Consider the following 27,753-nt stretch of genomic DNA (forward strand, 5'->3'; position numbering starts at 1 on the left):
GTTGGCCCTGAAGTCATGGCTGAGGCACTTACAGCACATGTTCTACCCAAGCTAAGGGCTGCGTCACACAGTGATCTTGCCACTGCAGGCTGATCTCCTGAGCTCCATATTTAGCAAGAATTGAAACCAAGCAGAAAAACAAGAGCCAGCAAATATTTGGCTTTAGCGCACAGGTAAGCAACAGACTCTTGAGAGTCCCCTGGGCTGCAAAGAGAACAAACCTATCCATTCTCTGAAGGAAATCAACCCTGAGCGCTCACTGGAAGGACAGATCCTGAAGCTGAGGCTCCAATACTTTGGCCATCTCATGAGAAGAGAAGACTCCCTGAAAAAGACCCTGATGTTGGGAAAGTGTGAGGGCAAGAGGAGAAGGGGACGACCGAGGATGAGATGGCTGGACAGTGTCATCGAAGTGACCAAGATGAATTTAACCCAACTCCGGGAGGCAGTGGAAGCCAGGAGGGCCTGGCATGCTCTGGTCCATGGGGGTCACGAAGAGTCGGACATGACTTAGCAACTAAACAACAACAAAACAACAGAAACCTCTGCCCACATTCTCTGGCACACCACCATTCCAGAAACACCCCAAGACCCAGCTGAGAAACAAGCAATCAAGAAGTGATGCTGGCCCATGATTCCACTTTCTCTGAGCGCCTCTGACACTATCCTTTGGTAACAAACAACTTGGCACAAAATTTTACCCTTTCATTGCAATATTTATATAAGTTTTTAGCAACTTCCCTTTTTGCTTCCCCCCTACCCTCTTTATTAAGATGTGGATTTTCGTAAGGCCCTCGGTTCTTTCCTTCCTGCATCTCTGGGGTTTCTGTTTCTGACGTCTCGGCGAGTGTCAGGGGGCGTGAAGGAGATCATCTTCTGCTCTCTATGCATGGCGCAGGTGTTCTGTGGTCTGCAGCTTAGACCCTGGCAGCTTTTTGCCTCATTAACCCCTTCTTGGCTCCCTGATGAATCTTCGAGTCCAGCTTCCCTGTTTAAAAAAAAGAAAAGAAAAGGAGAGAAACACGAACAAGGGATATGCTATGAGTATTTATTTTCAAAATTTATTTGCAATGTAAATCAGCTGGCAATGAAGTCCATGTTTTACCAGTTAGTGTATTACCATGTCATTCAACGCCCCTGCTCCAGGAGACAAGCAGTTCCAAAATCTTATTGCAGTGACGGAGGAAACTGTAAAACACTGTGCAGGAGGAGCGGGGGGCCGGGGGGAGAAGTCCAGAGGGCTGAGAACACAGAGGGGACTCAAACAGTGGTGGCAGTCACATCTATAAAGAAGAACACTATCTCTATGCTGAGGGGCGGACAGAAGCTGGCCTATATCCTCACTTAAAACTGAGAGGCAATTATCAACCTTTTTGAGCGACAAATCGGGGGTGAGGGAGGCACAGCAGAATCCCCAAAGACCAAACCGAGAGATAAAGAACAGCTACAGAAAAACAGAGGGCGACAGAGCATTCTGCACGCAGACAAGGCTACGCTTGGGAGAAAAGGCTTAGCAACCTATCTGCAAGGTCAGAAACTGCAGCCAGGAAGCCCAGTGAGTGCCAGATCCTGGGAACCAGATCTTGAGAATCTCTCTCTCACACAAAGCAATCTACTTCCTTGACTGCTTGCTTCAAAGCCACTCTCAGAAGGATTTGTTCAAAGAGAAGGCCCATTGCTTGCAATCTAAATACAGTCCCTACTTCCCAAATACTGTACACCAGCTTCACAAGGCACAAGAGTGTGGATTTCATTCATTCATTCATTCATTCATTCATTCATACTGCGCCCATCTAGTGCCTAGACCAGGGAAAGTTGGTTTCAGATCACTGCTCAGCCATGAAGCACACTGGATATCCTATGACACGTCATTACACAAGCACAGAATTGTACACCCAGAGAGGGCCTCAAGTGCCGCTTATCCTAACTTCCTGACAATGCAGGAAGTCCACACTTGAATCATCCCTGAAAGATTTCACTCCAACCTCAGTTTAAAAAATCTCCAATGAAGGCAAGTTGACTCCTGAGTGCATCTATTCCACTTTCGAGCAGCTATAACCACTGGGAAGTCCTTCCTAATGTTTCATCAAAATTTCCTTTTGTGTAATTTGAACCCACTCGTTCAGGTCTGAAGCTGGACAAAAAGGCACTGTTCCATTTTACATGTGCACACCTTTCCCCCTTCATAAGGAGTTGCTACTGGACTGCTAGGGACATCGGCTGGGGCTATGAGGCTGTTGGGCCAAGAAGCATGCACAATCCCTTCCTGGTGATCAGAGCAATTGCCATAACCAATCGGAGCATTTTCTGTCTGTTCCCCAAAAAAAACAAAGCCCCCTTCAGCAAAACAGAAGAGCTGCTGACACTGTTTATACTGGAGCACTCCGCATGTTCTAAGTAAGCATCTTGAATGATGCTCTTTAGCCAAGCACCTTCTTACATTCTGGGAAGGAAACATAGGCTGGAATGCAAGCACGTCATTCTATGGCAGTCCATTGGGGAGGAACGTACAGTAGGACCTTGCAGCCACAGAATGAATATCCACTGACTCACTTATTCATGGTCTGAAAATATTAAAAATATTCAAAGAAGATCCTAGAAATATATACTTCTAACTATGAAGTTACCAAAACTGGCTACTAGAGGGAGCCAAAGCCCATGTGACATATAGCAGTGGTCTCCAACCTTGGGCCTCCAGATGTTCTTGGACTACAACTCCCAGAAGCCTTCACCACCACCTCCGCTGGCCAGGATTTCTGGGAGTTGAAGTTCAAGAACATCTGGAGGCCCAAGGTTGGAGACCACTGACATATAGCATTCGTTGGGGCCCTAACGTAGTACACGTAATGATGAGTTTCCTGAGAATAGGAGCTGTCCAACTGCAGAACAGGGCATCTCTGAAAGTGGTGGAGTTTCCTTTGTTAAAAGGTTTTTAAACTGACCTTGTAGGGCCATCTGTCCAAGAGGCTTTGGCTGTACATTTCTTGCATTGGCGGACCATTGGACTCGATGGCTTCAAGATCTCTTCAGTTGCACAACTCTGTGATTCTATCAACATTTCTAAAGCCACGTTAGCATTTTCTCTCCCTAGTGACAGTGGGCTGCGCTGATGTTCTAAGTACGTTCCATAATTAACTGAGGTTGCCATGACGGGGAAGGACCGAGCCAACCAGACCCTCTCTTTCCTGCCATGCTCGGATCAAAGGCAGAGTCATTCATTCTCCTTGGAATGGTGAGGGTGAGGTGCTCCAGAAGACCCACTTGCACATCACAAAGTTCCTGCCCTTTGCAGCAAATCTTATCCTTTAGCTGCCCCCCCCCTTCTCCCTCTTTCAGAGACAGCTTATACTCCTCTCATCAGCTCAAAGCAGCTGCTGCCCTTGGGCCCCGTGCCCGTTGCTCTAGACAGGAACGTTTGTCAGGAGGAGCCTGCTCGCATTGATCTCTGTCCTGTCAGGGCACTAGACGACTTGAGAAATACTCGTCCATAATAACCAGTGGTGATTCATGAGCTGCATCATCACCCCGGGGAGACGGACATACAAGCAAAGCCAGCCAAACAAACAGAGCATTTGCATGGTCCAGTGCTCCCTGCAGCGGAGGAGACAGAGCGAGCCCCTGCAGCAGGAGGATCAAAGGAGGCACTTGAGACAGCGCAATGCACCAAGAGGGGTCCACTTTTCGCTCCCTTGCGCGCATCTGGCACGTAATAGGTGCTTCTTCTTAGGAAGCTACACCTTACATCAAGTGCTGAGAAAAGTTACTTTGCTTCTTCTTAGGAAGTGAGATCTTATGTCTAGTGCGGAGAAAAGTTACCGTATTTTCCCATGTATAAGACGCCCCCCCCCCCACTTTTCTAATCCAAAATTAAGAAATCTAAGTGGGGCTTAGCAAGTATCGGGGGAAAGGGATCAAAGCGCTGCAGAATCGCTTTGATCCCTGATTTCCCCTCCACTTGGTTTTGTTCTCTCTGCAGCTTACTTCCATGTATAAGATGACCCTCAATTTTTAATCTAAAGAATTTAGACAAAAGTATAGTCTTATACACTGAAAAATACGTACTTGCTAGGTCCTGGGAGTCACAGTAATTTTTCTGAACAGTGCTTATACCAAATCCGATCACTGTTTTATGGAGCTCAGGACTGTCTATAAGCTGCTAAGGAGTGGCTTTGGAGGGCCACAGCTTCATCCAACCTGTTGTAGACATTTCTCAGTCTATCCAACATGGGCGTAATTTCCATCAGTATCCAATGTGGCATATGACACATCTGGAGGTGTGTTTGCTTTTTAATGAAATCTTATCATTGTAGCAGTGAGCCGTTGCCAACAATAACAATAATAATGTGAGCAAGAATAACACAAATTAACCTCTTTAGCTCTATAGCTCTCCTCCAGCCTTTATGCAAATCTTAAAAAGGGCCCTCTGTCCTGCTGGGATTGCCCACCCCTGCACTCAAAACCCAAAGGATCCCCCCCCCCAACTGCTCTGTGGGTTCAAAGGGCCCTTGGGATATAGCCCAAGAGGGATGAGTTGCCCAACCCCCATGCCCACATGAATGGAAAAGCTACGCAGTCTTCAAGTTGTTACTGCAGGTTTAATTGTTTAATCAAAATGTAAATCCTCTTTGCAACCTCCAAGTTGTCTGATATCTGTCTCCACCAAATGTTTTCTTTTTCTTTTTTCCCCTAACAGCCATTTCACAACAGCTGCTCACACAGTGGAAGCCTGAGTCATTCCCAATGTCTGGCTTGCTCGAGTCCTTATCTCATCCTCTCCACCCCACTTGACTTCTGCCACCAATTCACAAATGCTGTTTGTTACTCAGCTACGTGAAATCCCATTTGTAATGCCGCTGGCCGCAAAACTAGCTGCTCATTCCTTCAAATGCCATCCTCAGCGACACATTCCTCCACAACCCCAGCTTGGAATGAACGTACTTTTTTTTTATGCCCAAGAACAGCACCCTGAGAAATCAATGTAATGCACTTCCAACCCAGTTTGGTTAAAGCCAGCAACGGTGGGGTGGCACAAAGGAAATGTAGTATTTGGCAAACTGATTCAAATAAAACAGGAGCAGCAAGAGAACATATTCATAAACCTTTGTCCAAGACCTGTTGGTTGTGGTTGTTGTGGGCTTTTTCGGGCTCTTTGGCCGTGTTCTGAAGGTTGTTCTTCCTGACGTTTTGCCAGTCTCTGTGGCCGGCATCTTAAACGTCAGGAAGAACGACCTTCAGAACACGGCCAAAGAGCCCGAAAAACCCACAACAACCATTAGATCCCGGCTGTGAAAGCCGTCGCGAATACACTGGTGGTTGTGTTTGGAGTTCAACCGATGCATTATGGCTAGTATGGGGAAACGGGCAGATCGGCTGTTGCCTGAATTAGTTTTCCAAAGGAACCAGCAACAAGGCAGCGTTGAAGTTGCCAGAAAGATCCAACTTAGTAAACGGATTCAGTGGGTTCTATGGCCGCCAGAACGCCCTGAACATACCAACCTTATTTGATTCTATTGGCTAAGCAGGTCACACCCGGTTAATACTTGGACAGGACACCACCAGGGGATCCTGGGTGCTGTAGTGGGGATGTGCCGTAGGTCTGTATGAAAGCACATAATTTGCATGCATGCAGAAGGTTCCATGTTTAACTCACAGAGACTCCAGGCAGGGCTAAGAAAGAATCCTGCCTCAAGACCCTATCTGAGCAGACGGTACCAAGCTGGACAGAGCAATGGTCTAATTCAGGCATTGTCCTGTGCTCCTATGATTTTGAGCTCTTCCATCTGGCACCCTGTAATTGAAGGCTCCCTGAACCCCTCTAAAGGCTCAACTTCAGTGTAAAAAAACACACAATCACAATAAAGACTTAAGAGGATTCCCAGACATACGACTGTCCCCAGTCATGGGAGTCTGTTCAAGCAAAGATGCTGCAGCCAGCGGCGGGCTTTCCCATTGCCTAACCTTGCTGAGAGGCAGAGCGCTAAGGGCAAGAGGCGAGAGCGAGGCGGTCCAGCCGCCTCTGGCACAAGCCATCTCCTTCCAGTCTGTTAGGCTGATCCCTCTTCGAGCAGGAAGCTGTCACTTCGGAGAGGACAAGCCGTGACAAACTTGGGAAGTGTTTGTACTGGCAGCCAAAGTGTACATTCCACTGAACAGAAACAACAAAGGAGGGGGGGGAAGAACCCCACCTCTCCCTAGGAGCTGTTCTGAGTAGCAAACCTGGCATTGTGTTGTGTGTGTGTTACATGTCACCACTTCCAGCTCATGGAAGCCTGAAGAGGGTTTTCCAGATATTTCCAGTGGTTCTATCAGTGCCATCTCCCGGAGAGTTTCCACAGCCAATTCAGGGTTTGCACCTAAGCTGGAATGGGTCCAGAAAAGGGCAAGGAAGTCTGAACAGATCCGGAAACCAAGTCCTATATGAGGAATTTTAGAGGGAGCGGTTTAGTCTGGAGGAGACAAAGAAGCCATGGGGCTGCCATCTTCAAACCTTGTATGGAAGGCAGAGCAAGCTTGTTTCCTGTAGCTCCAAGGATAGGACCCCAAAGGGTGGATGCCAATGATGAGAAATGAGAATTCACGTAAACCTACTCGACAACATGAACCACTCAATCAAAGAATGATCCACCTCAAAGGGTGATGGACTCTCCTTCACTGCAGGTTTTTTAAACAAAGTGGCCGCCTGTCTGGGAACTTCCTGCTTCCAAAGCCAGTTGGTTGGACTCCATGATCCTGCAGATCTCTTGTAGATGTACAATTCTATGACTCCTCTAATGCAGCAGCTCCCAACCTGGGGTCCCCAGATGTCTTTGGACTGCAACTCCCAGAAATCCTGGCCAGCCCAGCTTGGGGTGAAGGGTTATGGGAGTTGTAGTCCAGGAACACCTGGGGACCCAAGGTTGGGAATTACTGCTCTCATGAGTTCAATGCATACATCATCTCCTCTTCACTTTACCCTCTTAACAAGACTTGTGTGGCAGGTCAGTCTGAGGACAGGGACCAGGCAAAAGTCACAACATGAGTTTCTTGGTTCAGAGAGAAATCTGAACTTCCCAAATCCCAATGCAACCCTTTCAACCAACATTTCAACCCCCTAGGCCATCAGGGCAAGGGGGGGGGAAGTGGGAAAAGAGAGGTTTTGGATGGGGCACAGTCGAAGGCCTGTCAGCAACTTATAATAACAATAAAATAATGGTGCAGGCAGCACCTGGAAGATTAGTCAGTGTTGTTTTCCCACCAACACAAAAGACTATTGTTTGCACCAAAACACACAATGAGGTCCAAGAACAAACTCTCTCTTTAAGGTATGAAGTCAATCGTTTTTCACATGTGTATTTTGCACTAAACAAAACTTTTGGATGTCTTAAAAGGAAGTAAGCAAAAGAAAGAAAGCATGTATTGCTCCTTACATTAGCAAAGCTGGAGATTAATTAAAGATGATGCACTGGTTAAAAAAAAATCAATAGAAGCCAGAATAACTAGTATTAACTGTTGTTTGGTGGGCAATTTTCCCCTATTACACAAAACAGAAGTATTTATTTATTTTATTTACAGTATTTAAAGTATTTTAAACCTGCCTTTCTCCTTAAAAAATGACCCCTGGTGGCTTACATCATTAAAAGACGTTAAAAGCTAAATAAGTATGCAAACACGAAAAACAACCAAATACCACTCTAAGTAATGGTAAACAAAAATCAACACCAAAAACACATCCAAAGCAGTAAGGCACAACAACCCATTAAAAGAAAAATCCCCACTCAAGCTGCCAGTCACTGAAGGAAAGCCTGCCTGAAGAACAAGGTATTCTGCCTGCTTGTGGAAGGACAGCAAAGATGGGGCCAGCTTGGCCTCCAGTGGAAGGGAGTTCCAGAGTCTGGGAGTAAAAACCGAGAAGGCCCTTTCCCGCGTCCCCATCAAATGCACCGGTGAAGGTGATGGGATTGAGAGGAAGGCCTCTCTTGATGTTCTTAACACCTGAGCAAGCTCATAATGGGAGACATGCGCCTAGAAATAGCTTGGGCCCAAGTCATTTAGGACTTTATAGGTTAACGCCAGAAAGGGATCAGCTGCCAGTGAAGCTGCTGTAATAGAGAGGTTATGCGATCCCTCTAACCAGCCCCAGTCAGCTACTTGGCTGCCACGTGTTGGACCTGCTGAAGTTCCTGGATATTATCCACAGGCATGACTACTGTATTTGCTGACATATAAGACTACTTTTTTGCCCTGAAAAACATGCCTTCAAGTGGGGGGGGTGTCGTTTTATATGCCGGGTGCACTTCAGTTGGGATAGACCATAGCTGCCCATAGTAGCCTCCCAATGCCTGCCCACCTCATTCTACATACCGTCCAGTATAGCGCGGTATCCAGCGCGGCCGTGGTGAGCATCAGCAGCGAGACGGGGTGCCAGCCTTTTTGACATGACCAGCCCATTCTGCTCAGCAGGAAGCAGCGGCGCTCCGGCCCGCCCCTTGTCTAAGCAGAGCTCACACATGCGCACTAGTGCCGGTCACAGGGAGATGCAGGGGCGGGCCGGAGGCACTCCGGTCGCGCTGCGGCCATACAATGGTGACAATGAATAGCACCTTTTATTTGGTGTGTGGAAGGTGTGCGGAAGAGGGGGTAGTCTTATACGGCGAGTATATAACAAACTCTATATTTTGAGTGGAAATGTTGGGGGGGTCGTCTTATACGCCCAGTCGTCTTATACGCCAGCAAATACGGTAAGTCCTGGCCAGGCTTGGAAAGTCCCAAGCCAACACCTATAAGCCACTCAGTGCCTTCAGGCCAAGCTACACAACACTCTACCTTTGTCCACAGATTAGCTACTTGCACATTGAGATTAGATGGGAAGTTACTGTACCAGATAAAATATAATAATATCAATCAAATACTGCTTATCACTCCTCTCCTGATCGCTCTTCTCCTTTCCTCAGGTGTTCATCATGTATGGTGGTCTTGTTTCCTTCAATAACTGAACTTGGAAACCAGAGTTTAAAGGGTGTTTAACAACAAGCAAGGCTATCAAACGAGGATTTTCCTTGAAAATGTTCAAGGATAGAAGGGAGGAGGAGGAGGCATGAGCTGAGATGGGAACATGTGAGCACATGGTTAATTCTGACTAAAAAGCCATTGTTTATTGCATTACGATAATTAAATCTGAAACTAGCCATTGCTGAAATACAGGTCACGCTTCATATAGAATTTACTTCCGTGCATAAGGAAACAATAAGTAGACCCCCCCCCCAGACAAACAGCGAAAAAGATCTAAGTCTACTCATGGCAGGTTAGGGTAGACATACAGGTCTGCTATGCAAATACCCTATGGCAGACCTGGGCAAAGTGTGGCCCTCCAGATGTTGCTGAACTGCAAATCCCAACACTCCTCACTATTGGCTGTGCGGGCTAGGATTGCTGGGAGCTGCAGTTCAGCAACATCTGGAGGGCCACATTTTGCTCAGGTCTGCCCTATGGCAGTGATTCCCAACCTTGGGTGACTCAGGTGTTCTTGGACTACAACTCCCAGACAGCAGAGCTGATGGTGAAGGCTTCTGGGAACTGCAGTCCAAGAACACCTTTTAGGCGAGGTTGGGAACCACTGCCCATGTTTGCACCCTCCAGATGTGTTGCACTACAACTCCCATCATCTCAGCTAGCATGATGTCAACTAGAGCGAAACACATCTGGGAGGCATCAGATTGGGAAAGGCTCAAGTAGGAAAGAATCATGTTGTGAAATGATTCTTGCACGACCTGGGGAAGTTCTTTCAATCATCCACCATCCTCACAGGCACATTTACTGGGGACATGAGAAAGCCTATTCCGAATGGCTGCTCCTAGGCTTTGGAACTTCTTTCTGAATAAGCCTAGGCTCATTTCTCCTTGCTGTTCTTCAGTCAGCAGACTCTTTTTTCTTTAAGCAAAGCTTCTTGAAACTGACTTGTTGCTGAAGGAAGAGGCTGTGCTGCTACTTTTTAAGGGCTGTATTCCAAAGCGGTTTTAATTCAATAGTATATTAATGTTATAATTACTCTACCGTATTTTAATAAGACAGAGTTGGGCATGGTTTTTATCTATACAGTACTTGCATTAAGATACAGTTGTTTTTACCTTGTCGTGAGCTGCCCCAGACTACAAGAAATGCAGGATTGAATAAAATCAAAATCAACAACAACAAAAAAGGTCTTCTTAAATTATCCTTAGCTCTTCTCTGATGTTTCCTCTCACGCCAAGTCAAAACATCAAGATAGACAAGATGATCCAAATGAAAAACCGTCTACAGTATGCCTTTTCCCCTACAATGTCTCTCTGTTCTGAAGCATGCATAAAGTTCATAATTCCTTTCTGGTGTAAAACATTTTTATTCAATCTACAACACAAGTGGCGTATCATTTCCAGAATACCAGCAATGATAAGTGGAAGCCACACGCCTTGCAACAAGCACTGTTGTTGTTTTTTAGGGTAAAGGGAGCATTGAAAAGGAAACAAGACAAGAGATAACGTTTCTGCCGTGGTGTGCAAACAGAACTGTAACAGCCCCGTGGAGTGGATCCTCCCATTTCAGTCACCCCCGATGCCTGTTCTGCATCTCCCATAGCTGTCGACTTTGTTTCATGTACATCCTGCTTTTAAACTTAAAACAACTTTAAAAATAATAATAATAACATACACCCCACCCCCCAAGAAAAGAGTCTTAAATGATAAAAGATAAATAAGCCACTGGGTCAGTGATAAAAAACCTTGCCCAACCGAAAGGTTCCTTCCCACCAACTGATGGAAAGACAACACGGAGGGGTCCAACATAGCTTTCCTTTAAAGAGAGTTCTGTAGCCTCAGAGAAGCTACTGAAAAGGCCCTCTCGGGTCCTGAACAAACATGCCTTGGATGGCAGGCAAGCCGTCTCTTGCAGTCTTAATACCTGGGGAGCCTTGCAAAGGAAGACGGAAATGCAGTTCTTCAAATAGCCTTGACAGCTACTATCTGGACTTGTTGCCACTTAATTCTCCCCCCCCAACCGACTCCCCCAATGTCACAATGCTCCAGAACACTGTAGGAAATTTAAAGGACTGCACCCTGCCCAAATCTGCCAGTCTCAGTGAGATCGCCAGTGTTGGCAGCCGTGCCACGGGGGGAAAAAAAAAGGCTTGCTTCATCAGGCTCCCCCTTCAAAACCAGAACCGAGAACAACAACTTACAGATCTTGTGTTTGCCTTTGATGGGGAACTTGACAACCATCTCCTGCGGATTAGAACAGATAAAGACAAATGGAGACGATGACTCTTGGCTCAGCTGCGGATACTGAGGGGGGAGAAAGAAAAGATACAAAAAAAAAAAACAGTGTCACAAACGGGTCAGCAGCCATGCTACAGTGAATTAAAGAGATAGAAGTCATATGTCTCAAAGTTATACAGATCAACATAAGTAGTCTTGAACCAGTCCAGAGCCATTCACAGATCCTCTGCAAGGTGTAGGGTACCTGTTCAAAGAGATCTTCGAGGTTTTGGTCAGATAACAGCACAGGTTGAAAGGGAATTTTTATGACAGACAGACAGACAGACAGACAGACAGACAGACAGACAGACAGACAGACAGACAGACAGACAGACAGACAGACAGACAGACAGACAGACAGACAGACATATACACACAGTAGGCTCCTTGCATTTGCAGGATCAGTGACCATGGTTTTCACTTCTCTGTGGTCTGAAAATATTAAAGATACTAAAAGGAAAAACCCAGACATATGTATTTCTTTGTTTAGCCCCTTCCCTTGATTGATACCGGTTTGGACTCTCTGGACTTAGAGGACACTAACCCTTTTAATGAAGGTCCGTGGAATGAGTCAGTTTATAACCCGTTCTTAAAAGATGTATGGATGCCCTCGTGGGACCCGTTGTTGGCGAGAAATAAAGTTCTTGATAATTTCAAAGTTACAGAACCTGCATTTAATGTTCTAATAAATCCCACCTTTGAGTTTACAAAGACTGATCGTCCTGTGTCTACGTTCAATCAGAAATAGGTCCCTTTCGAACCTTCACAGCTACCTGGCTATTGTGCATTCACTTCTATCCCATATACCCTGAGAACCCTTACCCACCAAATTTCTGGCTACGGGCCTGTAACACAAAGCCATGGACAACAGGGGAGAAAAGATCTTTTTTAAAAAAAGTACTCTGGCCCAGTACTTCTGACTCTCACAAAGGTCTGCTGGGAAAAAAACAAATACAAGAACTAGAAAATCAACCCACTAAGATGGGAAAAACAAAGATCAAGGGCTTTGTATTGGCACCAGAAGGATATACAGTGGTGCCTCGCTTAAGGAGCGCACCGTTTAACAACAAATCTGCATAGCGACGTGTTTTTTGCGATTGAAAAACCGATCACATTGCGATGTTCTGAATAGAGTAAACACTGCATTGCGATGATCGGTAAGCGTTTCGCTTACCGATCTTCACATTGCGATGTTTTGGAACAGCTGATCGGCGGTTCCAAAATGGCAGCCGGAAGAAGAAAATGGCCGCCCGCAGCGTTTTCGCGCCGATTCCTCGCTTACTGAGGCGGCGAAAATGCCGGCCGGATTGAGGATTCCCGCTTAGCGATGAGTTTTGTCCACATAGGAACGCATTAAACGGAGTTTAATGCATTCCTATGGGGTTCCCCCCGCATAGCGACGTTTCCGGATAGCGACGTTTTTCCTGGAACGAATTAACGTCGCTATGCGGGGCACCACTGTATCATTTGGTGATTCCTAGCTAGAGCTTGGAAAAAACTCCCAACAGTAGCCACAGTGGCTGGGAGGCTGTGGGACTTGTGGTCCAAAAATGTAAGATTTGCAAGCGGTGCTTCCAAATTCAGAAGTCAGGAGGCGGTTCTCAGTTGAGTGTCTCTCTAGATGTTCTTAAACGTTCGGGCAGGCAGGCGTCAAGACCTCCTCCAGTGCTTTCAAACACATGGAACTGTGCTCAGAAAAGCAACCATGTGGAATTTTAGCAGGTTGAACCTCCTCTGAGACCTGCCTTTTATATCTCCAAATGAGATGCAGAATAACATGTGCTGTAGAGAAAAGAGCCCTTTCAGCAAGCTGCCCGTTTTTGTTCCTCCTGCAGGGAGACGGAACAGGGTTAGGCGGTTAGAAAGGCATTAAGAGCTGCCCTTTCTCACAACACCACGGGCGGAGAAAAAGACAGCCTGTGGACTAAAACAGGGAAGAACGCTTTGATGCTCAAGGTAGTTCAAAGCAAACGAACGAGCTGAAGATAAAGTCAGGAAATCACTGGAGGGAAGGATGCCCCAAAGAAAAAGCATGCTGTTGCCCAAATCGGGGAGGAAGTCCCGGCTGATCCTCCCCCCCCCCGAGCAACGGCTTGGCAAGTGCAAACAACTTGATTTTGACACCTCGAATTCTAGGAGCCCAGGTGCCTAACTCGGAAAAGGCTTCTAAGACATTGCAGAGACTATCAGAAGGATCACAGCACAGATTTTATGGGCTAAAGCTTAGTTTGTTATCACACACATGAAGGTGCACAGTTGAACAATGCATGTAGCATAAGAAGGAGCCCAGCCTTGGTGAACCACAGCACCACAGTGGCCTTTCCAAGCAGGAGTGTAGGGGGCCCACTGAAGAGAACCAGAGGACCCCTCTCTACAAATACAAGCAGGCTTGCTTTCCCCATATTTAAGTAAGTGGAGCAAGATGATTACCATTTAGGAGGAGGTCCTTGTAAATCAAGAATGTGAAATGGCCAAAGTGCACCAGCAAAGCTAAGAAGACTGTCATCACCCATCACTACGCTCATCTTGAATGCATTTGAAGACTGAGTTCAATGTCCCGATGTGTATCACTACTTTGGGCCTCACCATTCAGCATTTTCTCTATATCTGTGTTTTGTGTACATACATTAGCTCTGCTCTACTGTTACATAAACGCAGGCTGCAATAAACTGTGCGATCTATAAAAGGGATGCCATAATTCCTGATTGTTTTCTGTAAATTAGCCAAATGTGTACACCTGCTTGTTTCGCACAAGGTACTGTAATCTAGCCAGTAGCCGTGTTGGCCAGCAGCAGCAAAAGAGAAATCAGAAGTCCTGTAGCACAGGGATCCCCAACCACCGGTAGCAGGCCACGGAAACAGATCTCCCGCCCCCCTGCACGCACTCCCCCCCTGCACACCCATCCACACGCACGGCCTGCCCACCCGCATGCATGGGTGTCACGGAGACAGATCTCCAGTTTAAGGTGATGTCATAGGTTCATATAGTCGCATTTTTCTAAGCCAATGGAATATTAAGAGAAATGTCAACTCAACACTTCTTCTGGTGGGAAGCATGAGCAATAAGTCTCCCTCTTGTAAAGGATTCATATGCTTCTCACTTCATGGTACGAGGGCTAGTTGATCCTCGAGTGATATTAAAATATTCTGATGGTTCAATTCAGCACTCGAGTTTTCAACATGTCACCATGGAGGAAACAAACATTAAGGTGCCAAATACAGTGGTGCCTCGCTTAGCGAGGTTAATCCGTTCCGGATTAACCCTCGCTCAGCGAATCCATCGCTAAGTGAAATAAAAAAGCCCATAGGAACGTATTAAAACTGATTTAATACGTTCCTATGGGCTTAAAATTCACAGTTCTGCGAGTTTCCTCCATTGCAGCGGCCATTTTGTATGCCTCATTAGCGAGGCAAAACAGCAGTCGCCATTTTGTTTTAGTGGCAGCCATTTTGGAACCGCCAATCAGCTGTTCGCTATGCTTTGATCGCGTCCGCGTGACCATCGCATAGCGAAAAAAGCCCATAGGGGCCATCGCTGAGCGAACGCTCCAGCGATGGCCCGGGACCCCTCGTTGTGGGGTTTCATCGCATAGCGAAGCGCTCGCTATGCGAGGCACCACTGTACTGAGTTGTTGAATCCAATCTGGAAACTGAAATGGGAGAACCATTCTTGTTAGGGCTAGTAGGAGCTGAAGTCCAAAACCTCTGGGAGGTGTCCTGATTGGAGAGGCCGGAATCCCCCTCAGTACAAATCAGAACTTCCTCTACCCACCTACGGATGGTTTTGTGATGACCCTGAAACATGGCAACTGGGAATTGGGAAATCCCCAACTCAAATCTACAATCAAGCTACTAATTTTCCTCCCTTTAAGCCACCCACCTGCTCAATGCCTGACCTACTTTGCACAGTTCATTTCAGCGATGAATTAGATTGTGAAAGCACCTCAACCGTCAAATGCTTTTGCATGAGATCTCTGAAGGAATGGGGGGAGAGGGGGACCACATGCAAACAAATCATACGCGCTTCTTATTTCTAAGCAAGAATCCCGTTGGGCCAAAGAAGCAGTCGACAAGCAAGGTGTTGAGAAGAACTTCAACAAATCCTTGAGATATGGTTCAACCATCCAAATCACGCCAACCATGCACCATCTTACTCACACCTTCCAAATTACTTTTTTTTGGGGGGGGGATAATAAATCAGAGAATCTGTCAGCCAGCATGGTCACTGGAAGTTGTAGCCACAACAAATTAATTTATATCAAGCTTTGCAACTCTCTCCAACTTCTGTACTTCAATTTCCTCCTCCACTTCCTAGGTTGCAGCAATGAAAGGCTGCCTTACCGTCTGAAATGGAAAAACTAGAATTGTCGGCACAAACTGTTTGCGCCTAAACCAAAATGAAGTAACTGTGATCTGCAGCGTGGTGGGACAACAGTTTGCTCAAACCAAGAAAGTAAAGGGAAAAGTCAAGATGTGAGCAGAAAAAGGACCATGTGGTTCTGATCCACATTTTACCACCGTCCGGACGATAGTTTCAAAGATTATGGCTCAACTTCTGTTGTGTAGTTACGCATGCGTAACATGATGCTTTGAAAGCGGAAGAAAATATTTCAGCAGGGCAGAAGCAATATCCAAGAAGCGCTTCAGAGTGTGCCATGCTATGGTCCCGACATAAACAACAGTTGTGAACTGAGCAACCAACTGTGTAACTGCGACATGAACTTCACAACTGCAATGTGACGTGTGCAACTGATTACACAACCCTGGCTGCCTGGGCATAAGGCTTGGCATACTTCCCACTTCACAGGATTTTGGAATATCTGAGGTGGGCCCGTGCCAAAATAATATCCAGCTCTAACTATCATTCACATTGCAGGCCCTGGGGAGATGACCTAAAAACTCTGGTAGGTTCCCGACAGAGATCGCCACTTACAGTTCCAACTCAGACGTGACGCATGATTACCAAAGATCAGCAAGACCGGTGGGATGAGTTAAATGCTGGGGCAGCCAATGCAGCAGCCAAAGGATCAGACTGGAATCAGGGCAAGCCACGAAGCTGACCCTGCACCAATTCCCTTGCTTCGCAGAGCTGTTGTGAAGATGGAAATGTAGGGGAGATCCCAAGCATGCTGGTCTTGAGATGAAATATATGCCATGAAATAGATGGGGTACGGTACGCAATCAAAACAACGTCTCAGCTCCGCCCCAGCTGTTGTGAAGATTTGGTAGAAGGGGAGGAAAACCAGGCATAACCTCTAAGTGGGAAATATGTGTAAATCAAAGCCACACAACAAAAACAGGACAAGGGTACAGCTGCTTCAGTGCATTCAGGTCAGAGAGAGTTTGGATTTATTTTAAAAAAAAAACCCCGATCCAGCCGGTGGAAGGCCCATCAGGCCCAGCTGAACCAGGTCAGAGAGGAAGTGTGTGTAATCACGGATGCTCAGTGTTATGGATTTGGTCATCAAAATGGCTCTGCTAACGCTGGCCGGGGGGGGGGGGAGACCCGCCAACGGTCTCAACCGCTGAGGTTACCAATCACAGTCTTGCTGCGCTACTGAGGACAAGGCAGTGTGTTTCCCGACGGCTGCTGAGCGCTCTCTATCTGCTGCTTGCCGATAAGGGGAACACGCTGGCAAAGTGGCTGAGCGGCTTTGAAGGGGGAAAACGCCAACGTCTCAGCTCAGCGACTTCATTTCCTTTTCATCTCACACTCATGTAAAGCCTCCCTTTTGCTCTTTCTGAGCAAGACCACCCCGGGTAGGAAATCAGCCACCCGCCTAGCGATTGCAGAAAACAGGAGCCAAGGCGGACGGACTGGGGACACCCTAAAGCTCACAACACACTCCTCTTTCTCGGCATGAGAACTGACAAACGCTTCCTGGTCAGGATCTAGTTAAACTAGGGATGAGCATCATGCCCCCCATCCCAGGGCACATGATGCCCAGGTCCGTTTCACATCTCCCTACTGGACTGTCTTCCAGGAGTGACAGTTCACCTCTTAACCAAATTTAACTGCTCCCCACACCTTTCAAACATCAAGCTGGCCTCCAGAACCCTAATTTAAGCAGTTCTACGTCACCCAAGACTTCACTGGAGCGGTCAAAGAGCTATTTATTTCCACCCATCCTGAAACAAAAACTTCCTAAGGGAGACCGAAAACACCCAACAATGGAAACAGCAACAATCCCTTTTAAAAGAAAAAAAAGAAGGAAAGAAAAAGAGAACAGTTTGTCCACTGATAAAACCCTAAAAACCATAATAAAAGCTAGTACAAAAGCAATTGGACTTGTTCGTAAAAGGCAATTTCAAGGGGAAAAAATGAGAGGAGCTACAATTCATTGCCACAATGTAGACACATTTACACTTCCACCGGCAGAAATCTACAATAGGAATTTGACTGATGGTTGTTGTGGGTTTTTCGGGCTCTTTGGCCGTGTTCTGGAGGTTTTCCTTCCTAACGTTTCGCCAGTCTCTGTGGCCGGCATCTTCAGAGGACAGGAGTCGGAACTCTGTCTGCGCTCTGGTGCAGTTCTGTGGGATAGTTGAGTATTTATAGCTGTGGGATCTGCTTTTTTGTCCTTTTTACACCGGATCTCCTGAAACACATATGGACTCCTTCTGTTTTTGAGGTACAATGGGCAAAACTATCAAAGAATTTACTGGACAAAAGTGAGGTTAAGGTCTCGCTTTCTAGATAAGCTTTTGACTGGCCAGTGGAAGTGTCGTTAGGGAATGCTGTACACACCTTTGTTTCCCATGTTTCTAGAGGGTATATATTTTCAAGTGCGTTTAAATGGCAGCTTTCACTATTATCCATTTAATTATGTTTTAAATATTTTAGTTCACTGTGTTTTTATCAGGGTTTAGTATGCTGTTTTAATGGATGGGAGCCATCTCGGTTCTTTTATAGTTATGGCTCCCAACCTTGGGTCCCCAGATGGTCTTGGAATAAAACTCCCAGAAGCCTTTTCACCACTTAGCCATGCTGGTCAGGATTTCTGGGAGCTGCAGTCCAAGAACACCTGAGGACTCAAGGTTTGGAAACTACTGCCTTATGGGGAGCATGGCAACATATCAAGGAAATACAGTCGTGCCTCGCTTTACGATTGCCCCGTATAATGACAAATCCGCTTAACAATGCCTTTTTTGCTATGGGCAAAATTCGCTGTGCGATGATCAGTCCCCTGCTTCGGGAACCGATTTTTCGCTGATCGTCGGGTTCCAAAATGGCCACTGGCTGAAGAAAATGGCCCCCTGCTGTTTTCTAGGACTGATTCCTCGCTAGACAGGCACCGAAAATGGCCGCCGTATGGAGGATCTTCGCTGGACAATGAGTTTTTAGCCCATTAGAACGCATTAACCGGGTTTTAATGCATTTCAATGGGTTTTTTATTTTTGCTTTACGATGTTTTCGCTCTACAGCGATTTCGCTGGAACAAATTAACATCGTTAAGCGAGGCACCGCTGTACATAAGGAGTGTTCTCATAATCATGGAAAAACTACTGCAGAGTATGGCAACAAATTTATCAAGCTCTTCTTTGATCCTGTGAAAGTTATGAGAAGAGCTGTTCAGACAATCATTTCAGGCAGTTTTCAAACTGAGCCTCTGGGCAGCTCCCATACAAGAGGTGATGGAAGCTACAGAGCTGTGGCATGCAATGAGCTCGCAATGGAAGTCACTGTTCTTTTTGGTGTGTTAATTTGGGCTGTTCCAAGTATTTTACTTATTCTACTGCAATAATGAATTTATCCCATCTTCATCAACACCAGTTATACATCTATACATCCAACTTTCCCTCCAGTAAGGTCAAAGCAGCATACATGACTCTCTCCCTGCTTCATACTCATAGCAGTACAGCAACATAGATCCTATGTGCACTGCATTGTTTTTATCTGAGCTTACTCTTGCAAAGCGCTTCTCCCTTTTGATCACACAAATTGGCGTCTGTGAGCAGCTTCAGATGCGCGCTGCTATGAAAAAAATGGCTGAAACCCTGTTATGTAACTTAACGTGTTTATAAACATCCTAGCAGCAGTGGTTTTTGGTAACTAAAGACTTCCTCCTCCTGTACTGCAGCTCCCACAGCTTCCTAATGATGAAAATATATTACACGGTACTGCTCAGCAGACTGGATTCGGCACCATGTGACTACATCTCAGGGAAACAATGCAGAAGAACAGAGAAAGCTTTAAAATGTCTAAATGCAGAATTATTACTAGTGTAACATCCCCATCCCCCAAACCATTACAGAAGCCTTGCCTAGTTGTTTGCCAGTGGGGAATCCAATGAAGTGCAAGTTGCATTACAGTTTAAGATAACAGAGCAGGCAAGGGATACTGGAGTAAAACTCCCATCACCCTAGCCACAACAGCTGATAGGAGCTACAGCCCAACAACATCTGGAGAGAAAATCACTCCTCATCCCTGCTAAAAAGTTACCATTCCCTTATCTGGTTCCCCCCCCCCACAATCATGTACTGGATTACACCTCCCATCATGCCCAGCATTGGCCATGCTGACTAGGTCTTATGTAGGTTATAGTTCAGAACACTAGAAAGACACCAGGGCTGCCAAATCCAACACATATGGCAGGCACTAGATTGACAGAAGGTGATCTCTGTCCTTCATCACAGCAACTTCCCTCCAGCCAATTCTTGATTTTCTTTTTCTTCTTTTTCTTATTCTTCTTTATCTTATTGTAGTTGTTGTTGTATTATTATGTACTTGTTTGTGTTTTTATTGTCTGATTTTTATATTGGAAGCCGCCTAGAGTGATCCAATGGTCCAGATAGGCGGGATATAAATAAATAAATGATTGATTGATTGATTGATTGATTGATTGATTGATTGATAGATAGATAGATAGATAGACTTGAAGCTCTCGCCCCTTAAATAAACCTCTTAAAACATGTGCAGTAAATCTGCAAATTTGAGCAACACAAAGGATGCTATGCAAGATGCATCTCTCACGTCAGAAGCAACTTCAGAATGAAAAGTACATTTAACACAAATTCAGAAGTCTCAAAACGAGCAGTCAGGCCCTGAACTCCCCCCTGAAACATATGTTTTGAAATGTACGCCCGAAAGACAGGTCTTCCCAAAACACAAGTTGTTACTCCCTGAGCCTCCTCAAGAGAAAACTGAATGAATGAAATACCAGGACCATTTTCTGAGATCCCAAAGAGAATACAGTGGTGCCTCGCTTAACGAGCGCACTGTATAACGACGAATCCGCATAGCGATCCCGTTTTGGGATCGCTAATGCGGAGGCATAGCGTCGGCCCCAATGGGCAAAACTCGCATAGTGAAGATCGGTAAGCATTTCGCTTACCGATCTTCGCTTTGCGACGCCCACAGATCAGCTGTTCGGCGATTTCAAAATGGCCGCCGGACGCCCAAAATAGCCGCGTGCAGCGTTTTTGTGCCCTCCCCTCGCTTACCGAGGGCGCGAAAATGGCTGCCGGACCCTGGAAGCTTCGCTAAACTGTGAGTTTTGTGCCCATTTGGCTTCCCCGTTCCGTTTAGCGAAGTTTTCACATAGCGAAGGTTAATCCGGAACAGATTAACCTCGCTATGCGGGGCACCACTGTATTTCTCATCAAGAGACAAAGACATGATCAAACACGGGCAAACAAATTCCAACAGTAGCTTTCTGTTGTCACAGGAAGACCTCCGTCCCTGCTGCTGGCCTGCCACAAACCTTCCTGGTGCCCTTCCCTCAGGGGCAGGTGCCTCTGAAAATCAACAGCTAACCAACTGGTTTCTGAGAGCCTTGTTCGGAAAGGGATTTCCTGGACTCAAGACTGATTTGGTTAAACAAATATGAGACACTGCTGAAGCAGATCTGCAGGAATGATTTCAGAGCTATAGTTAAGCTCCCTGCAATGCTCTAAGGTCACCTTTTTTCTAGTCTCTGACAGAGTAAAAATCTCTAGCATGAGCTCAAGCAAAGTTCTAGCTGAAAAATATCTTATCCAATAAATCTACGTGGATTATACAGATTATTCATTTTTAATGTGACCCAATCAACTAACTTTGTGCTAATTTGGCTCCTGTTCCTAAAAAGGCCGACAGACAGTGCCTGCCGGATCCCACCCAAATTACAGCGCCCTGCTGTGAGGAGGCCACATGGGATATGCCTTGCACGCAGGAGCTTCGTTCCCCTGTAAGCGCCAGCCAGCCTGGCCAATGGGTAGGGATTCGAGGTGGGGGCATTCATATACAAACACGAATATCCTGCACAGGTGGCGTCACTGATCCGCCGCGGACAGCATGATTCCACCAGTGGCTCTGCAGTGCGCGATCCGCTCACCACTCCTGGCAGAAGGTGGGAAGACAAGCCTCACTGCCAGGTCGAAGAGTGGCGCGCGAATCACGTGCTGCGGAGCCACTGGTAGAATTGCACCGTCCACAGCGGATCGGTGAGTGGACCGTGCGGCCCCATGGGGCAGGACCCTCATTAACGCCACCTGTGCAGATGGCATTAATAAGTACGAATGTCCCCATCTCTACTAAGGATTACAGTGGTTCCTCGCTTAACAAGGATAATCTGTTCCAGCGAAATCCTCGTTAAGCGAAATAAAAAAGCCCATTGAAACGCATTGAAAACCGTTTAATGCGTTCCAATGAGCTACATACCTGCTCGTCCAGCGAAGATCTTCCATAGGGCGGCCATTTTTTGGTGCCTGTACAGCAAAAAAGCCTTCCTAAAAACAGTGGGGAGCCATTTTCTTCAGCCGGCAGCCATTTTGAAACCCGACAATCAGCTGTTTGCTGATTGTCGTAATCGGTTCCCGAAGCAGGGAACCGATCATCATGAAATGAAAAAAAAAACCATTTAAACCATTGTTTTGCGATCGCAAAAGCAATCGTAAAAAACTAATCGTACAGCGATTTCCTCATCTAACGAGGTAATCATTAAGCGAGGCACCACTGTATATGAGGTATTGTCCCAGGCAGACCTTGGGAGAACACCAGACTGCTCACCCCGGAAACAATGGGCCATGGATAAGGCCTCCTCCATGTAATCACAACTATCAGTGAAAGGAGAAAGAGCCTTCCGGGGGGGGGGGAGAAGGTAGGAAGGATGCCCGAAACCTGTGGGACAACAGGATCTGGGCTTGAGGCTGATGTTTGTCTTCCAATTTCAGAGCTCATAAGCCCCGAAGGTCAGCCAACAAGGAAAACTAGACACCGAAAAACGGCTCAACTCACCTGTTCCTGAAATTGCTCTTGTGACAAGCAGTCAATCAGGTCCACACACCCCAGGAGGCAGCCAGAGGGATAATTTGGGGGGAATTCCACATCTGTGACAAGCAGGAGAGAAAACAGTTAGGCAAGCTCACACATGAGATTCAAGGCCTCGCCATGCCTCACGGGCTCTAGACGAGCCTTCGAGAGCCACAAGAGTGCTTTCTCCCGTTAATGCCATGATTGGGAGAACGTCTAGGCTTCCCTAGGAAAGCCTTGTCTGGTTACAGTTCTGTGCTGGACAGATGCCTCACTCCCACAGCCCTCCAGAAAGCAGACCTAACAGATCCTCTTGATCAAAGCAGAAGTGGAGGGTGGGGACAGGAGAAAAAAAAAACCCTGCACATTTTTTTAAGGCTTCTTGCAGGTTTGATGAGCACATTCTGAATTCTAGTCTTCTCCCTACGAAAAGCTACATTTTGGCACTCTCTCTTGGTGATTCTATTTCCTATACATGCTCCTTTTAAATCTTGGCGCTTCTGAAAGCTTAGTGAGCCTATACTGCTTGTCAAACTCCAAGCATCTAGCACGGTGCACAACGAAGACTCTAAAGAGCACAATCTATACTGGAAGAAATCCTCATTACTTAGTGGGCTTGAGGTATTTCATGACCACCCCCAAATGAACATCTGAAATGTTGATCCGGCACACCGTATCTCTGACCTTCCCACCTTAACAAGAGTGCCTTAGATGACAGCAGAGGTGGGAGCTGCTGTTTCTCAGACAGTGCCACAGGCTGGAACTTAATCTGACGGATGACCTTTACATCTGAATGCAAGCAAGGGCACACATAACTGTCACGCTCCTCATGCCTAGGTGCCTAAGCACTTATTCCTAGTTACATTGCTCCGTACAGCTTTCTTCTAGCCTTACGACCCAGGGCATCTTGCATGACAGGGAAATTAAACACTTTTTTTTTTGGACAAGGATTCCCAGAATCCCCAAGCCAAGATGGTCAGCGGTCATCTAGGTTGGGGGGGATGGATGATGGGAGTCATAGTTTAAAAAAAAACCTGTTGCAAGAACCTGGAATCAAACCACTGCAGGAAAGGGAGCATTGCCAGCGGCTCCCACAACAGCACCGTGGAGTGTCACCGCAAAACCTTAAGACGCACCTTTCTGGAGCAGAATTCGGTAGGAGGCCTCCAGCTCAGTGATTTCCTGAGGGGACGGCCTTTTGGCTGTGGCGGTGATCCACAGTCGGCCTCTATGCGATGTGTACCACGTCCTGCCTTCGACCCTGGAAAGAAAGCAGGGGACCCATGAGGGCCAAACACTGATCCAGCACCCAGGAGGTGTTCTTTATTTACTTATTTATTGGAAATATTTTTTTTTGTATCCTGCCTTTCTCCTTTTAAAAAGGACAAGACTTGCCAGGAATCCCTTCAATGGCCATTTCTGCACCTCGGCTTCACGCCCTTGGGAGAAGAAAGCACCTTCCACCCCAAAACAGGTGTGTGTGTGTTTTTGTGTTTTTTTTGCAACAGAGATGGGACCTGAAGACTGAATCTTCCTGTTAACCACCAGACACGATGTTTTTAAAGCCAGGGATGAAGCCATCTATGCCCCATCTGCAGCTCCTGGCCATTCCCTGTGGGCTGCGCGCCCAGCTTGGGGATGCTCCAGCTCTAGGCCCCTCCCGGCCGATCAACCTCCCCCCCCAAAAAAGGTGGAAAAAAGATCACTCTGGGCTACGATCCCTTCTCCAGCCTTTCTCCACCGATGCCTCTTAACTGCGGAGAGCTATCTCCCGGCTGATGCTAAAACACAGGGTGATCTGTATCAGGGCTCCTGGGATGCCCAGGCAAATAAAGGGCACATGCATGAGCAGAGCCCTGGACCCAGCAGCCCAGAAGGCTTTCAAAGCAGATTAACATTCCCCCAAACGCTGCTGTCCAAGGTGAAGCGACACAGCCATGTTGCCTGGAAGCGTCTCCTCTCTGGCCAGAGAAAGAGACGGAAAACAGCACCATCTAGTGCAGGACGGCGTGATATCTGCTTCTGCAGCCGCCTCCGCTGCAACTTTAAAACAACAGCTCTTTCCTGGCCTTACCTCTAGAGACGCACCTGGCCGAAGCCATCTTGCCGTGAACTTTTGGACTTTTAAGGTCTTCACACTGGCACACGCTCGACAAAGTGGTCCTGACGCATGAAAGCTTGCAGACCGAACAGTCACCCAACCTTCTGCGGCCGCACAGAGCCAGCTGCCCCCCCAATGGCCATTTCTATACATTCTACATTCCGCCGCCCCCACCCTGCATGGAAAAGGAGCCTGGTTGTCTCTCTGCCTTGAACTGCCATTTCACCTGTTGTGGCCATGCTAGTGAAACCGATCCCAGGAAACAAGGAAACACTGCTTTCTCTTTTCCATTTCTTTCAAGCTGGATGAGGAGAAAACAGGTTCAAGCTGAATCCTGAGAACGCAGGCTTGTCAAGGGCTGACAGACATGGGCTAACGCGGTTGGGAGTGTTGCCGCTCCTCGCAGGAGGCGGGAGGACAAGCCTCGCTGCCAGGTCAGAGAGGGGCGAGCGGATTGCGCACCGCGGATCCATTGGCAGAATCACACGGTCCGCGTCCGATTGGTGAGTGGACCATCCGGCCCCATGAGGCTGGACCCTCGTTAAGGCCGCCTGTGCAAGGGTATTTGTATTCGTATACGAATACCCCCATCTCTAATGGGGAACCTTTGGCCTTACTGTTGTTTCAGAGCACAACTTGTTATGATTTGGGGAGCCCTGGGGCTTCTGAGAATTAAAGTCCAAAACATCTAGAAAGCCGAGGCTCCCCCTTTTCTGCTTCCCGCGGTAGTTTTGCAGAAGATTCTTCAGGGCCTCGAATACCATGTATCCAGAAGATGTTTACGTGCAGTGTTTCCAGAAATTCTCAGGACCACATCAAGAAACTGTGATTTTTTGTTTGTTTTTTGACAGGCTACAGAGCATCGATGCAGGTCATCCTGGCTGGAGGATTTTGCCACTTAACAGTCCAAGAATGCAACCTTTCCAAACTTTCAGAATTAAAGCAAGAAAGGAGAAAGCAAAGTGTGCTGCTTATATACCGTCCTACAGCACTTAAAAGTGCTCACTGAGCAGTTTACAACTTAATTATGCAAGCTACACATTGCCTGCTCCAGCAAACTGGGAACTGAATTTACCAACCTTGGAAGGATAGAAGGTTGACTCGACCAGCCTCCAGCCAGTGACCTGTGACTGAACCTCGGTCCTGAGCAGAGATTTGGCTATAGTACTGCAGTTTAACCACTGAGCCATGATGTTCCTACTAGTACAATTCAGCTTCTGAGTGAACCATGGCACTTGATTAGGGGAACAAAATAATATTCATACCCTGCAGATCTGCCCTAAGGAACACGAAGATTCCTTCAAAACACACACCCAAGATTCCACCTACACCCACCTTCCGGGGCTTCTTGATCCCTGCCATTTGCTTACCGTTTGACTCCACTGACCAGCAAGGAGGCCCAAGGCTGATGCAAGCTAAGGCACCAGCCGTCATCCGAGATCTCCTGTATCTCTCGGTCCTGAACCCGTAATCGGCTTCTTTCCAAGTTGCCCTCGCTTTCAGTCTCTGCAGGAGGGCCGGTTTTTCTGCGTGGGAGCAAACCAGTTTGGTCTACCCACTTCAACATTTGGAAAACGAGAAGACAAAAACAAAACAAAACAGAAAACATCACATCACAGAAGGTTAACATTTTCCCACTTAAACTAAACTTGCAAAGCAGATGTGACACTGTACATTGCCTCAAATGTTCTTTAACTGGTGGATCCCAGGTATCTCTACTCTATGTCACATTTGCTTCGTGAAGCAAAGAAGGGAAGCCACTTGATCCAGTTATATAACATCAGACCAGCAGCCGGAGGGAAGCCAGTCACAAATGTCCTGAGTCTTAAGCAGGCCTTTCTAGACTACTCCCACACAAACACAAACACAAAAGGGGAGAGGAAGAATGGAAGGCTACAACCCCGAGGTAGCTCATGACTTGGGTAACAGTGACAGAAAATCTGTCTCTAATGACGCATCGCCTGTGTCCGTATGAGGAGGAGATGGAGAAATTCTGTGCACCTTTGCAGGAGAGGACGGTGGGGAAGGTGCTGAGGTAGAAACAGCCAGGAGACTGGATTGTTTCCTTTCCCCCCAAAGAGAGAAAGAGAGAGAGAGAGACAGAGAGAGAGAGAGAGAGATCACATCACACCCACTGGAGAAGCACATTGACCCCGATTATTTTTAGAAAATTATGCCCAGTTTCCCACGCTTACTCGAGAGTCATACAAGACCCCTAGAGAGTTCGTGGAAATCAAGAGAACTTTCCTTTGCATCTGTAACCACCGTTGCAAAGAAAATAATGCCTTCTGCCGCTTTGGGTTTGTTCATTCTTGCCTACTTAAATTTTCAACTAACAATGCTGTTAATTATGTTGCAGTTTAAATATAATTTTGATGATTACCTGCCCCTTTGAGGGCCTTTTGCCAAAAAAACACAGCTCCAAAATAAACATAGCGTTTTACGTTTCCCAAGCAGGCAGGAAACAGAGGGGGCAACACACACTCAGCCCATGGTGATAATTGAAAGAATTTGCCTTTCAGTGTACGGAGGGTCACAGATTGCCCAATCCTGATCGAGACTTTTTCCTCGTGGAAGGGAAGGTACTGACCACGGGGGCTGCTTCAGGCAGGCTTGGATTCACCAGGACTCTACGTTCTTCACATTTCCCTTCAAGACTCTGCTTTGGCTTGACCAAAGCGCCACTGTGGATAGCTTCGACTGTTTCATCCAATCTATAAGGAAAACAGATTGGTTTTACGTCATTTCCTACCAACCCTCTCCACAGGTACCTACTTCAGTCAAAAACGCTGCTCCAGGCTTCTCTAAGCTACTGTACTACATACACTGTCAATGCACGAAAGGTCTCCCATCAGTGGTCTTAAAAATATATTTGAAAGGGGGAAAAGAAAAAGGGAAATGTGGGAAACTTCTGCTTAAAGGCTGTAGCTGCATTCTGTTCCAGTGACGTGCAGACATTCCTGGCAGGAAGCGGCAGCTGTCAGCAGGCGGGGTAACCCCTCCTTCTGCCCTTTCGCTTAGAGGTAGAGCATAAGATCAAAGGGTTATTTCAGCCAATCCTGGTTATGATTAGGTAACTGGTATCCTATCTGTCTCTCTCACAACATACTATGTAAATCATACTAAGCCAATAAAAGAGCTCTCAGGGCGTTGCC

At 46.8% G+C, this 27,753-nt stretch overlaps 1 protein-coding gene across 2 annotated transcripts in view; it reads right to left on the reverse strand.

The window, feature by feature from the left end:
• Positions 1–695: 695 nt before the first annotated feature.
• Positions 696–27,753, reverse strand: part of TRIP4 (thyroid hormone receptor interactor 4) — a 35,331-nt gene continuing 8,273 nt past the window's right edge. Inside the window, exons 8-13 of one of the 2 annotated variants that reach the window (XM_020808067.3) lie at positions 27,189–27,312; positions 25,969–26,156; positions 23,634–23,758; positions 22,483–22,574; positions 11,189–11,291; positions 696–988 (exon numbers count right to left, since the gene is read on the reverse strand). In XM_020808067.3, the coding sequence (XP_020663726.3) occupies positions 918–988; positions 11,189–11,291; positions 22,483–22,574; positions 23,634–23,758; positions 25,969–26,156; positions 27,189–27,312 (703 nt within the window). In that variant the 3' untranslated portion in view covers positions 696–917. The remainder of the gene's footprint in view (positions 989–11,188; positions 11,292–22,482; positions 22,575–23,633; positions 23,759–25,968; positions 26,157–27,188; positions 27,313–27,753) is intronic. The other variant, XM_020808068.3, reaches the window with a different exon arrangement.

This window comes from Pogona vitticeps, chromosome 12 (genome assembly GCF_051106095.1).
Source record: "Pogona vitticeps strain Pit_001003342236 chromosome 12, PviZW2.1, whole genome shotgun sequence".
Taxonomy (NCBI): domain Eukaryota; kingdom Metazoa; phylum Chordata; class Lepidosauria; order Squamata; family Agamidae; genus Pogona; species Pogona vitticeps.